The sequence below is a fragment of the Schistosoma haematobium genome, chromosome 3 (assembly GCF_000699445.3).
Source record: "Schistosoma haematobium chromosome 3, whole genome shotgun sequence".
Classification (NCBI taxonomy): Eukaryota; Metazoa; Platyhelminthes; class Trematoda; order Strigeidida; family Schistosomatidae; genus Schistosoma; species Schistosoma haematobium.
The window spans coordinates 3,863,523-3,879,284 of record NC_067198.1 but is presented as its reverse complement, the minus strand read 5'-3'; the positions used below and the strand labels follow the sequence as shown (position 1 = coordinate 3,879,284).

At 34.7% G+C, this 15,762-nt stretch overlaps 1 protein-coding gene across 2 annotated transcripts in view; it reads right to left on the bottom strand.

The window, feature by feature from the left end:
• ATP10B_1 (putative phospholipid-transporting ATPase VB) overlaps positions 1-15,762 on the bottom strand; it is a 113,264-nt gene that overhangs the window by 60,605 nt on the left and 36,897 nt on the right. The window contains exons 8-11 of one of the 2 annotated variants that reach the window (XM_051212802.1): positions 14,676-14,806; positions 10,524-10,773; positions 7,170-7,216; positions 3,429-3,911 (exon numbers count right to left, since the gene is read on the bottom strand). In XM_051212802.1, coding sequence (XP_051068721.1) covers positions 3,429-3,911; positions 7,170-7,216; positions 10,524-10,773; positions 14,676-14,806 — 911 coding nt within the window. The remainder of the gene's footprint in view (positions 1-3,428; positions 3,912-7,169; positions 7,217-10,523; positions 10,774-14,675; positions 14,807-15,762) is intronic. The other variant, XM_012938915.2, reaches the window with a different exon arrangement.

Sequence of the window (15,762 nt, the reverse complement as noted above, 5' to 3'; positions counted from 1 at the left end):
GATTCTGAGTCATGTCATCCAGCATCTCTATCTATTGATTATGATAGTCACGTGGACCCCAACGAAGTAGTCTGCATCTACTTACATGGCTCAGACTAGACGCTAGTGAGTTCAAGGAATGATGTCGCGTTTTGGTTTGGCCATCCCTAACTTTCTTCCAACCATCCCCAATACTAGTCAGCATTGGATAGCCGTTTACAAGAAGCTTTTGTTGTTAATAGTTGAGATTGATCAAACTTGTCAACGAGTAACACTAAAAGCATCAATCTCAGAGATTGAACGTTCGATTCAAATAATCATCTATTAACTACAGCATTATAACACTGGTGATTGAGGTCGACAGTTTAAAAATTTCAATTATAATTTCAGCTCAATTTTGTGGATTGGTTGAAGTTAAACATTACCACCATTGGATGCCCGTTCAGTGGACTAAGGGTTAAGCGCTCGAGCGCGAGACTAAGAAGTCTTGGGTTCGAATCTGAAGGGGCGAAACGAAACGGCCTTGCTCCCAGGTTTTCCATAGTGGTCGAGCTTCAATTGATTCATGATCTCAACTATTAAAAACCACTTCTGATAGAGAAAAGTTACTTAATCTAATCTCAATTAAAACTTAACGAATCCTTTCAAAAACGCCTGTAGAAATAATCAGATCCTGAGTCATATTCGCAAGTCGTTGCTCAAATTAAAGATACTACTTAAGGATTTCATGCTAAAATTATTAACGGATGTTTGGTGAGAGAAAATATTGGTCGAATTTCTTGTGAGCAATTTTGATTTCTTCAGTGAAATAAAGTTAAGAAACAAAGGTTAACTTAATTCTACATACAGTCATAATAGTAGCAAAGCAACGGAAAACATAAAAATTCAAGTAATGAGTTCAGGAATCCGAAGCAAAATAGTAATCAGTTGAACGCATATAAAACCGTTACTCAACGTAAGCAGAAACACAGTACCTAGTTCTATTCAAAAATTTACAAGTTCTGGATACAATAACAATCAAATTGAATGTAACTACAATGACGATTGATCATTTAGCGGATTTCGTTACCTCATGAAGTCAATTAATCGATCGTATATCTCGAAATTAACATAAATCATAAAATAAATTGAATTCTCATCTGAACTACTTATTTATAAACAAGTAATATATATTTCAAAGTAAGCAATATAGAAGGTAACGATAATAAACACAAACCAATTTTAGTTAAACAATGGCTTTAAACAATAGTGCTAGACAAATGTTTCATTTTAGTTTGAGATTACAAAGTAGTGACAAGTGACGGCTTTACAGCGAGAAACCCAATATATTCTAGCCTGATGATGAATTATTCATTACCTTAAAACCAAGGTATTAACTTACAATAGATTCCAGTTGCGACTTCAATTAATTAGTAACCATGCAAGATCAAGTATGTTGATAATGCACAGCATCCTCTGACCAAAAAACCTTTAGAAGCTTTCATTCTTAATAAAAACACGTAATCAGGTAATCTTTGAAGTTTCTCTCATTTAAAAAATAATTATCCTAACAGGTTGACAAACACTGTGGAAACATGAGTAAAATGTTTATGGAGATTTCATTGAAATCATAAACCAATCTAAGTTAGACAACCATTTTATACATGTAAATACTGGTCGGCCGTTTTGCCAAAGTATGGGACTAACCATCAGTGTCCATCCACAATCCTGTATTATTATCACGTGCACTGTAGTGAGTAATCTCGAGAAGAAAATTCGCGGAGTTCTAATGTGAAGTTATGACTAGTGGAGTAAATCCTTGTCCGATGTGAAGTAGTTATTCACCAGAGACAATGGAAGATGATCGCACAATGTCATGGATTGATAAATTTTACATAATAGCATCGTTGTGTGCTAACTCAGTGTTGAGCGATCGCAAGCGACATTGTAGGTGAGTAGATATGAAAATGAAACATTTATCCAATGCTTCCAGGTTTTCAATGCCGATCTAACTTAAATCAATTATAATTTCAATGAAATTTAACAATCTCCACAGCTCTATGCTAAAAAAATATTCATGAGAAGCCAGCCAATACAGAGTATAGTTAAACAGAATGAAGGAATCCGTAGACACGCAACTTCGAGACCAACAGGCGGGATCGATCGTGTACCAACCACATCGCAACATTACGGATCATTGCGGAACAAACAACTGAATGGAATTCATCACTCTACATCAACTTCATTGACTACGAAAGAGCATTTGATAGCATGGACAGGAAAACACTATGGAAGCTTCTTCGACACTACGGCACACCTGAGAAGATAGTCAACATCATACGCAATTCCTATGATGGATTAAACTGCAAAATCGTGCATGGGGGACAGTTGGCAAACTTGTTCGAGGTAAAGACCGGTGTCAGGCAAGGTTGCCCACTCTCACCCTTTCTCTTTCTCCTGGTGATCGACTGGATCATGAAGACATCAACATCTGAATGGAAGCACGGGATACAATGAACATCTAGGATGCAGTTGGACGATCTAGACTTCGCTGATGATCTGGCTCTTCTACTATCACACACGCAACAACAAATGCAGGAGAAAACGACCAGTGTAGCAGCAGCCTCAGTAACAGTAGGTCTCAACATACACAAAGGGAGAAGCAACATTCTCCGATACAATACAAAATGCACCATTAGAATCATAATTGACGGAGAAGATTTGGAGGATGTAAAAACCTTTACATATCTGGGCAGCATCATTGATGAACATGGTGGATCTGATGCAGATGTGAAGGCGTGGATCGGAAAAGCAAGAACAGCATATTTACAAATGAGGAACATCTGGAACTCAAAGCAACTGTCAACCAACACCAAGGTCAGGATTTTCAATACAAATGTCAAGACAGTTCTACTGTATGGGGTGGAAACTTGAACAACTACGAAAGCCACCATCCACAAGATACAAATGTTTATTAACAGTTGTCTGCGCAAAATACTTCGGATCCGTTGGCCAGACACTACACTACCAGTAAGAACCTACTGTGAAAGAGAACAAACCAGATCCCAGAAGAGAAAGAAATCAGGGAGAAACGCTGGAATTGGACAGGACACACATTGAGGAAAGCACCCAACAGTGTCACAAGGCAAGCTCTCACATGGAATCCTCAAGGCCAAATGAGGAGTGAAAGACCAAAGGACATATTACACCGAGAAACGGAGACATATATGAGAAAAATGAACAAACATTGGATAGAACTAGAAAGCAAGATCCAGGGCAGAATGGGTTGGAGAATGCCGATCGGCCGCCTATGCTCCACTGGGAGTAACAAGCGTAAATAAGTAAGTAAGTAAGATTAGTTTGTTGAAGGCTATTACCAATGTTAATAAGCAAAGAATCTGTAAACTTCTATGAAATATCATTTATCAGATATATAATATAATATAATAAAGAAATGCAAGTTAACTTACCATTGTTGGAGTATTCTTTGTAACAGACACTACAGTTGTATTACATATAGCTAAAGCTAAGAAAAAATCTTGAATACGTATTTCTTCACTTAACAAAACTTGATTATCTAATGGTTTTGATTTGTTTTCTATAGAATTACATTTTTCATTTAATAAATGATCAGATTTTTCATTCATTTTCGATTGTTTTTCAATATTTAAATTGTTTTGTTGAGATGATGGTGATGATATAGAATGAGATAAATAGTAAGATGGAGTATTAGTATCATCCATTTGAATATGACTAGTTGATGGTATCTCATTAGATGGTTGTATTGTAATAAATTCAATATTATTTATTTCTTTATCAGTATTGAAATAATAATTCCTGGAACTATGATCAGAATATTCCATATCATTATTGATAGTCTTTTGATGATAAGAAAAAATTGTTCTATTCTCTAATATACTCTGTAATGTATTTAAATTTGTTACAATATGCTTCTGAAAATAAGTACAGAATATAGAATAAATATAATAGTAATATCATGTAGTGTATGCTACTTATATTGACAAATATAAGTAGTATGTAACACTAATTGGAACTAGAATGACTAAGAATAGAAGACTAAGAAAATCGAACTGAAGAGAATACAAAGAATTTGAAATGAAAAAATATAATTGAAGGAATTATAAATTACGAAAAAGAAAACTAATGGAAATGATGTACTTAATGTATGGTTTTTGTATTTTACCAAGTTACTTTATGATTTTACATTAAATAAGAAATTGGTTATTCTCACCAAGTGTTCATTCACTGCAATCTGAATAACTAGAGTTTATAACTATTATTTACTTACTTACTTACTCACTTACCCCTGTTACCATTCGTGAAGGAGCAAAGGCCGCTAACCAGCATTCTCCATCCAAATCTATCCTAAGCGATCTCCTCCAGCTCGTTTCAGTTATTAATCATCCATTTTATGCATGTTTCTAAATCTCGGCGAATTGTATTCTTTAGCCTTAATCTTTACCATCATATCCATATGGAGGTCTGTGTGTTCTGCTTAGATATTCGGTGGATTCAATGTATTTGATCTATTCAAGGGTCCCTCGAAGTGTTCCACCCATCTCCTCCCCTCTTCCTGAATCTCAGTGATTGGCTTGTCTTCTTTGTCATTGGCCGATCTCTCTGATTTGCTATACGTCTGTGCCAGTTTCTTTGTTGTGTCATATAACTGTTTCGTATTTTCTTCTCTTGCAGTTCTTTACTCTGTCACTGCTACGTCTTCCATATATTTTTGCTTGTCAGCTCTAATGCTTCTCTTCACGTGCTTATTTGCTTCTATGTATTCGGTCTGTGCCTTGACTTTTGTTGTTCGGCTGTTGTTAATTGCTGTCTCCTTGTTTTTCCTTTCTTGAATCTTGTCCCACCCAATAAGTACATTTCATGCTTCTTTGGATAGCATCAGAGCAACTCCTCAAGTGTGCGGAGTATTTGCATTTTTGTGACCGGAGTAAAATAGCATCTCTTGCGTACCTAACCTTTGCTGTCCAGCTTGGGTCCAATGGGTTTCACTGATTTTGAGCACCACTAATTTGTATCTCCTCATTCCCTCTGCTATCTGACTGGTCCTTTCGGTCCCCTATATTGTCCAGACATCCCATGTACCCATATTAATTGTTGCTCCGGTCGTTAGAAGGGTATCAGCCTTATGACTTCCTAGGAATCCCTGTTTTCATCATTAGGTGTCATAATTATTATTTTCAACTCGAAGGGAGGAGTTTAGATGGTTTAATTTATTTGAGTTGGTTAGCGTTTTCTAACAAGATATTTTTCTATGGGTTGGGGTTCCCCACTACGGCCGTAACACTAGAAGAGCTACAGACGGCGTTTTTGTAACTATTAAATAACAATAAACATTTCGAGTATAGGATTGTGGAGATTGTTCAAATTTATTGATATCAGGAACCTGTCTAAGTTAGATAATCATCGAAAACCTGGAAGCACTGAAGAGTTGTTTCGTCCTAGTATGGGACATAGTTGTAAGTTAAGCTACAACTATTATTTATTATTACAACTTATGATGTCATGCGAAAGTTAGAACTAAGTGTAAAATGTAATTGAAAAGTGTTTTGGCATACAGAAATGATTCATGTTAAAAAGGAATCAAACAACAATATCGTCTGAAGAGTATTCTATCACATTTGCCTTGAATATATCGATTTCATTTATTACACTATTTGTATTATGTAACTACCTGTAATCAAATTCTGTTCTTAGTTAAAAAATGACCTAAACATTTATATACTTGATAATTCATGAAATATTTTTTTTTATCATTAAAGTAGTTTTATGAACTTTCAAGTCACTTACACAATTTATACTATGGAATTGGTATGATTGTTCATTTATGGTTGTTTTGATTAAGGGTCTTTGTAAATTTAATTTACTTAATATGTATTTATTCGTTAGGTATTGATTTGAGTTGGAGTACATATCAATTTCAGTTCTTTATTTAAAGACGGCAACTAGAAATAATTACATTTACATTTCAGGAACACAAATAAATCCCTTCTTCTTGGTAGATGTACTGTAGTTTGAACTACTTATATCCATATAAGTAGTATATAACTATGGTCAGAAATAGAATGTATTTCCGTAGAAGATTAAGAAGGAAAGTATGAGAACGGAAAGCAATTGATATGAAAATGCACAAGCAATGAAATCTGAGACGATGGACTGATATTTGTAGAAGAGACAGTCAAGTTTCAGACAATGGATTGATATTTTTCAAATTAAGTATTTACTGTATTGTTCTCAAATTTTAGTGAGATGTTCTGTAATTTGATTGTCCCCAGCCGTCTTCTTGTTCACTACAGTATAACATTTTGTTGTGTAAGTGATAAGACACTTTTCATTATACACCATACATGGTTATAACAGATAGATAGTGAAATTGACAAAATCATTAACAATCTTATCTTATCTACAAATTTTCGTGTGATTTGAAAAGTGAAAACCTAATATTTATTCACATACTTACAAACTTTTCATGATTCAGACAGCTGGTGTGTTATTTATGAAATCGAGAAGACAAAAAGTGATTGCACGGTGCTTAAACCGGATTGGTAGGTACGATGGAGATCTATCTAGAGGAGTCAGAAAATCATAATTCTAAACCAATGGTGCATATAGGCAGCAGTACTCTAAGGAAACAAATAGTGTACTAACCTATTCTTGGTCATCAGGTACCATGAGACTGATGTTCCGGACGATCCACTGTTTTTTTCGGATTACACTTCTTCGTCAAAGACCTAGGGAGTGGCACCCTAACAAAACCTCCTGTTTCGGTTTGGGCAGTCATGGCGTATCCCGGCCCATGCACAAATCATTGAGTTTGTGTGGAGCATATATATTTTGGTAGCCCTTTGTACTAATTTTCTTATGTGTTTAAACAACAATGCAGGTCGCTAAAGACCATATCTCACAGATATATAATCGATAAACCATAAATTTTTGAATACCATGTATCCATATATCACTTATAGTACTTCATGAATTGTACCCGAAACTAGGAATAACCAATCTTCATTAATAAATTAATACTGAAGGTGGAAATAACTATTGTGTTACAACCCATTATTAACTACTCAGTGTTTAAACAATAGAAATTGATTTGTTGATGTAGTTAGTGTCTACACAATATGTGCAAAAGCTAAAACGTAAAAAAGCCACCCTGATAGTGCAAAACAACGTACTGGTGAAGAATGATTACTGAATTGATCGTTATTTTCATGATAATCACCTATGATATGCAACAGAAAAAAATACAGGGTATTAGTTTAAAGTGAACTTAAAATACAACAGGATTACTTAACAAAACACATTAATTTCAACAGTTGAGATCATGAGTCAATTGAAGCTAGAGCACTATGAAAAACCTGGAAGCACTGGACGGTCGTTTCGTCCTATTGTGGGACTCCTTAACCACTGGAATTACTATGATATCCACAAAAATCCCTTCTGATGTTAATCAACATATGCTTACTAGTGACTGGCGGCTTCAAGAGGAGTTCTAGTGAGAAGCAATTACCAGTGGAGTTCAACCAGGTCTGTTGTGAGATAGGAACTCACTGATGACAATGATGAATGTGTCGCCAAATTTTATGGATAAGTCAAGGTTAGATATTAACATCGTTAGATGCCGGCTCAGTGATCTAGTGGTTAAGCGCTTGCGCGCGAGACTAATAGATCTTGTGTTCGAATCTCTCGAGGCGAGGTCGTGGATGCGCACTGCTGAGAAGTCCCACAATAGGATGAAATGGCCGTCCAGTGCTTCGAGGTTTTCGATAATTGTCTATCTCCAACTGACTCATGATCTCGACCATTGAAATTACTGTAATATCCACAAAAATCCCTTCTGATATTAAGACACATTAAAGTGAGAGATTATAAATATTTGTAGAAAGTAGATGAAATGGAGAGAAATATAAATGCTTAACTAACTGATCATATAAAATATGTAGCGGTTTACGTCTAGCTGATTAGAAGATACTTTGTCTAATATTGCGGGGTATGAAGCAATAATACAAGCTTCAGATTAAGAAAATCTTGGTTTATTACTTTTGAAAAAGCAATATCTCAGTGCTTGTATTACCTTAATTAAGTTTACGAATCACTTCAATGATTGTATTAAATATGTTTGATGAGTATATCATACTCATAAACTCTATTTGTCAGTCAGTCAGTCAGCTACAACGTAGGACCAGGTACATACATGCATCGGTCCAGGTTGCCATACCTCATTAGCACAGCAAGATGAACACTGGATTCATAGGAGTGGTTAGGTCAAAGGTGGTAATATATAAGAGAAAGATTGCATATAAGGATATAGTACAGGAAGAAAGAATTAGTTAGTAGAATAAAAGATATGAAGTGGTTTTAATCTCTTAGTTTAAGGGAAGATAGAAAGTGTATGCACCGACGCCATTGTGATCGATTCTGAGCCATGTCACCAAGAGTCTCCAACCACTGGTTACGATAGTCACGCGGACCCCAACCAAGTAGTCTGTATCTACCAACATAGTTCAGACTAGAAGTTAGTGACTTCAAGCACTGATGCCACGTTTTGGTTTGGCCGCCCCTAACTTTCTTCCAACCATCTGCAATACCCGATAGCATTGCACGTCGTGGTAATCGGTGTTCAGGCATACGTAACACGTGGCCCAACCATGTCAGTCGAAGAATATTCATAACCTCATCAACTGATTTACCATCATTTCCTAATACCCTGCGTCTAAACTCACTATTACTTACTCGGTGATCCCAGGAGACGCCAGCAATATTTCTAAGGCATCTGTGGTCAAATACTAGTAGCTTACGAGTATCTTCAACTCTTAATGGCCACGTTTCGCTGCCATAAAGTAAAACAAAACGAACTGCCGAGGAGTATACTCGATAAACTCTATTTGGATGTTTATTGTATTAAAAAGCTGAAGGTTATTTTAGCGCCTCTTCAATTCTTAAAAATATCATACAATTTAATTAGTAATCTTTAATAGACAATGAGTCTATGGTTATTTATCATCTCTATCATCCCCCTATTCATATACAGATTTTGGTAATACTTTTGTATAGAAACTTGTTCATTACACTTTTTGGCAAAAGTATACTTGACTATCGACTTTCAGGGAATTTTTTCAGTCAATCAGAATGCAAGTAATAATAATAATAAGAATAATCTATTACATAAAATACTTATAACAAGCTACGGTTTGGTTTAAACGTTTTAATTCAGATTAAGATTCAGGATTAGGTTTTAGGGTCAGGAGTTTGGGTAGAGCATTGGTTCGAGATGAAATAGATGAATACCTTGTGATTAATACAGACGAATAATTACGCAGTCAATTCTTTGATCTTAAAATAGCGAAACCTTTTTTAAATTACCCTCACAAATTGATAAACCATGGTTCCTATTCCTTAGTTCAATCATGTTTATCAATCTTTAAAAATCACAGAAACTGAATATTGTTAGATTCACTTAGTGTTGTTTACATGTATCTCCCCATTGTTGTTCAGAACTGCAATTGATCAGTCTCATATTGGTATATGTGCATATTGTGCGAATTTCCTCGATATTGACTTAAGTCACAAGCATTATAAGCAAAGATGGATAGTGGCTAGCAATGGAATCCAGGACGCGCGTTTCGTCCTATTTGGGTTCAAGTCCAAGAATGAACATCAACTTTGAAGTGCAGATACATCCAGATGACGAGTCCCAAATAGGTTGAAACACACGTTCTGAATTTCACTACTAGCCACCATCTATCTTTGCTTATAAATATTGGTAGGTTTTGTTTAGTATTCAGTTAAATAAAAGCTTTTTCGTTATCATATTTTTCACTATCGCGCTAAAATCCAGTAGCCGCTATCTTTAGTCTTATTGGTTTTACAATAATGTGTACATAACCCGACTAATTATCACAGATTTTACGTAACTTTTGTAAGTCCAACTGATGATGTGATTTATGTTCAAAGTATCTTGAAAAAATACATCTATACAGAACCTAATCACCTGATAATACTCATGTATGGTTATGTAAATAGCTTGGAAAACAGATTTCTCGAAATTCTGAAGTTTACTGAAGTCAAAGATTAAAACACCATGTTTCTAACTCATTGCTTAAATTGTATCATGTTTTCCAAGAAAGCTAAAGGTCTCTAAGTTAAAAACAAGAATTTGCAATCAGTTATCAAACTAACTAGTTACATCAACAAAATATTGTTATACATATATATTACTGATATTATATTAATTTTAATAGTTGAGATCATGATTCAATTAAGGCTAGACCACCACGGAAAGTCTGGAAGCACTAGACGACCGTCTCGTCCTGGCCGATAGGTTCTGGGTTCGAATCTCACAAGGCGGGATCATGGATGCGCACTGTTGAGGAGTCTCATAATAGGACGAAATGGTCGCCCAGTACTTCCAGGTTTTGCATGATAGTCTAGCTTCAATTGACTCATGACATTTTGATAAAAATAGATCAGATCAATTAAAGGAAAAACATATTCAATTATAATAAATGATAAATCATAAATCAACTAACCATCATCTGTATGATAATCTTTTCCATTAATACTAGCACGTTTAAATTCCATTTTATTCTCTGTTAATGTACCTGTTTTATCAGTGAATACATATTCAATTTGACCTAAATCTTCAGGAATATTAAATGTACGTATTTCAATACGTCTATCTAAATTACTATCATATAATTGTAAATCATTATTCATATGCCATACTTGATGCATTTTAACAAATTCAATTGTTACATACAATGGTAACGGTATAATAGTCTATTAGAAAAACAAACAAACAATACAATACTATATAAATATTATAATAAACAGGAGTAGAGAAATAGAATAGAAAAAATACTTAAATTAGTAACCAATCTACCAGGTCAATGTCATTTAACTCCAGGTCAATTTTTTTTGTTATTAGTATTGGGGATTTTGAGGAGGTTATACAGTTCTCATAGTTTACATCATGAACTGATCTTAACCAGACCATTATTGAAAACCTGTATGTTTCGTTCTAGCATGAGACTCTTCAGCAGAGTCAATACATGATCCTACATAAGCGAATCGAACTCAATACATTCGGTCATATATGAGAACGTTCAACATCTATCTACACCAATCACCCGGTATCCGATGGTGTTCATGTCTAATTTTAATCAATTCATGATCTTGTCCAACCTTCCATCAATTGATCGAGGTAGATAACTAGCTCAGATGCGACATCGTTGAACTCCATTGGTTACAGATTCTCACTGAAAATCCAAGAGTTATATCATAAAACTAGTCACTAGTGAGCAAATGATTGTTATTAGCATTGGGGATTTTGTGGAGATTGCAGTATTTTTACAGTTAAAATCACACTTCTTATATGAAAAGTTAATGATATTAACCATACATCAAAAACAAAATAGACGAAGTAAGATTTAGCATATAACACAATAGTTGAAAGACAAATGATTAAATTAGTAATCAATATATCCATTGAATTAGAAGAATTTGTCTACATAATCGAATTAATGTTAAATGGTAGGAATTAGTCAATGGGAAAAATTAAACAGGATTTGAGGTGGTTGACATTCGTCAGCACGGCGTGAAATGATTCCCTGATCATTCGAATCCGTTTTAATTTGTATTACAGTAGATGTTACCACTCACCTATAACATTGGGTAAGAAGTGTTTGATTCCAAAGAGAAGCGAAACTTCCTTTAATAAGATAGGTTTGTCAAGTTGATAAGGGCTAACTATCACGAAATTCAATTCTCTCTAGTCATCCAACATCAACAGAAATGTGTTTAGGTGTTAATTCGCTTGAACAAGTGACCCCGTTCCAGTCTAATCGATTGTATTTAACAAACACTAAGGCCTAAAATAACGTTTGTTATTATCAATACAAGGTGGTCGGGGAGATTATAGAGTTTAATACCTTACATCATGGGCTGATCTTAACTAGGCCATCAGTGAAAACCAGGAAGCACTGACAACTGCTTCGTCCTGGTATGGGACTCCTCAGCAGTGAGCATCTACGACGCATAGGAGATTTAACCTTTAGTCCTAGTGGGAAGGTATGACTACTAGAGTCTAACCATGTTAGATATGAGGCAGTTACTCACCAATAGAAATGAAAAAAAAGTGGTCACAAAATATGGGAAATCAACTGGAGTTAGAAATGTAAAGCATTAAATTGTAGCCGTAGATAAATCCACAGAATAAATAGTTTATAAGTGCTCAACATTGATGTTGACTCAAAGATGCTTTATCAAGAAATTAGTTTTAAATTCTGGTTATAAATGATCACCATCGTCTATTGATTCTCTGTTTTAAATCAGAAACATATGTAGCAAGCCTAGGAGGTTAAGGTGAATAGCCACTGGAAAGAGCTGGAAAGGATTGCCCAGGACAGAATTGGATGGAAAGTGCTCGTGGGCGGCCTATGCTCCTCCATGAGGAATAACAGGCGTTTGAATAGTGGAATGTTGCCCACAGAATCTGAAAACGAATATTAAAATATTGAATGATAATTGAAATTGAAGGATTTCATATACGACAAAACATGAATTCACAGTTTCGACCACAGCCGCAGGAGTAATCAAAATGTCTATAGGCGGAGCCTACATGTTAGGTTATTTACTGTGTATGTTTTTCAGTTATTAATTAGAACGTTCTGTGACTAATTTGTAATAGCCATTTCCGTTAGTTTCTTTTATTAGCATAGATAAGATCAAATTACAAGAAGAGTGTTTTCTTCTTTTCTGAAACTCCTCAAGATTAAGAACTCTCTATATATATAAAAAGATTGAATAAGTTAAGATGAAAAGGTTGAACGATGAAAGGTACATATATTGGTTAAGATTCTAATTTCTATTAATTTCATGTAAGGAATAGTACTAATGAAAATGATCATCCAACTAATTTAAGTCTTATACTCAGCTATTATCTATACACTTCTGAAAAGGTTAGAAATACTACTTGTTATCAGCAATCTATGGTAGTCAGTAGGGCCGGTTACCTTCTATTACAAGAACTGATATACCGATCAATGAACCATATCCAAGGACCTAACACTTATTGGTCCTCAAGTCCCAACTAATTCAGTATCTAACCAGGAAACGCATATATAATTAAAAATAACTAAGGGATAATAAAATGTATAGCGACAGTCGAAAGCTTAAGTAAGAGTATTATAGAAATCCAACCATAAATTTATCTAATAATTGATACAATGAAGATATAAGTAATAATAATCCGAAAAATATCCGAGAAAGTTTCAGATTTCCCAAAGTTCATCCGATAATGTAGGACAAGACACTGGGTAGAAGGAATGTTTATGTAGTGAAACCACAAAATGTTTATGCAATATGTGCATCCATTGGTATCCTATTGTATCATGCAATCCGAGTTGGTTCTAGATTGTCTTCTCTTGCTTTTATTCAAGTCTCTAAAGTATTCTGCCTACGCTGGCGCTTTTCAATCTCCTGAAAGTTTTCACTACGGCTGCCGTCTATTACAACTACCAAGTGACGTTCCACTAAAAAAAATACTTGTAAGCAATCTTGTGAGTAGCATTCACCACAATAATACTACGGCCCGGTTGCACAACCTGCGTTGACTTGAATACAATTCAAATCTGAAGTGTGAAATTGACTTTCTAAAACTATATTTTTCGTTATCAGTATAGGGGATGTGGAGATTGTTAAGCTTTGATTGAGATCATGAACCGATTGATGTTAGACCACCATTGAAAACCTGGAAGCAATGGACGACCGTTTCGTCCCATTGTGGGACTTCTCAGCAGTGCACATCCATGATCCCGCTCGCTGGAATCTAACCCGGGGCCTTCGGTCTCGCGCGCGAACGCCTAACCTACTGTACCACTGAGTCGGCATCCAGTGTTAATTTCTAAGCCCAACCAATCCACGAAATTGCGCAACCATCTTGCATTGTACTGAAGTAGACATCTGTTTCTACCCGACAAGGATTAGCTCCACTGGTCACGGCTGAATTACAGAAATTCGATAAATTTGAAAGTTATTTCAAAGACTAATTAAAATATTCAAACGAAGAGTTTGACGAAAATTGGGCGCCGAGTATAGAGAATTCATGATATATATATATATGAAAATTTTATTTTAAATAATCTTAGCGATTGAAATTTAAATAATTCCAATGTTTCGTCCAATAAACTTGTCTGAACTTCTTCAGAGTAATAGTCGAAATCAAGATTATCAAAGAAATATATAGCGTTGTAACAATCAAACCAAATTTATACTGGGATAATCCAATCATATTTATATGTTGACTTTAGTAAATAGGATAACATGAGTCAATGATATGTGGATCATGTGAAACGTTCACAATGTGAAAATAAATGAATGAATGATTGTGTGTGTGTGTATGTAAGTATGTATAAGATTGAGTTAGAAGTAAAAATAAAAGTGTAAGTTGATGGTTGGAATAAACATGTTGGGTAAAGAGAGTTCAATTACTTATTAACGAACATTTGTTAAGTAATTGCTAGCTGGATACCATCCTTTCTGTTCAGGTTGTTCTTATTAGCCCATATATATATATATATATATATATATATATATATATATATATAGCGCTTTTGTTGTCAATCTTTCTTTACATATTGTTATGAATAATTACTTAAACTTGTCTAATGCGATTAACTCACTTGAAAAATGATTACAAATCTCCAAAAATTGAGAAAACCTTGATAAGCAGGTGTTGAAGTTGAAGAATTTCTGTCAAGTGCAACGAACAATACATCATCGCCTGGTAAATTCTGATGCCAAACAGCGCTACCTAAAACAAAAACAAAAAATACGATTTTTTGAAAATACTTTCTGTATCCTCAGTGATTTATTCACGTAAAGCTTTCATGTTTCTAAGTGATTAATCTTTACCATCTCAACACATACAGTATATTTTCACGATTGAAATTACGAGTTAATCTAAGCTAGACTCTTATCGAAAACCTTGAAGTACTGGACGACCATTTCGTCCTAGTAACAAAATCTTCAGCAGTGTGTATACATGATCCCACATAAGCGAATCGAACTCAGTACTTTCAGTTTCATCCGAGAACGATCAACATCTACACCCCTCAATCACAGTCCAATCGTGTTCATGTCTAATTTCAATCACGTCATGATCTTGTCAAACCCTTCATCCATTACTTGAGGTGGATAACTATCTCACATCCGACATAGTTGAACTCCATTGGTCACAGATTCTAATTGGAAGTCCAAGAGTTGCATTATGAAACTAGTCACTAGTGAGTACAGCTTTCCAGTGCATTCAGATATTAAATAGTGGTCTAGCTTAGATCGACTCATGATTTCAACTGTGAAAATATTACACTCTCCAGAAATCTCCTATACTGATAACATAGAGTATAAGTAATTACTTTCTACAGTAATCAAATAAAATATTTTAATATCTCATAATAATACCTATATTTAAGCATAGCTATGTTTAGATAGAATTAAACAGCCTAAAGAAGAAACATACTGAATATAATAGTAGCGTAGATAAACATCCAATCAAAAATGTGACCCATGGCTCTTTGTTTTCTAAAAGCTTCTATTCAACACTGGTTAGATAAGATGTTTCGTAAGCATATTTTGGAACTCCCCGACACATTCAACAAAGAAGGATGATCGAAATGGTTCAATATAAACCTTTAACGCAGATATATGAAACTTATGGTCACTTCCCATTTAATGGTTTAATGATAAACAAACATTTTGCAATATCAT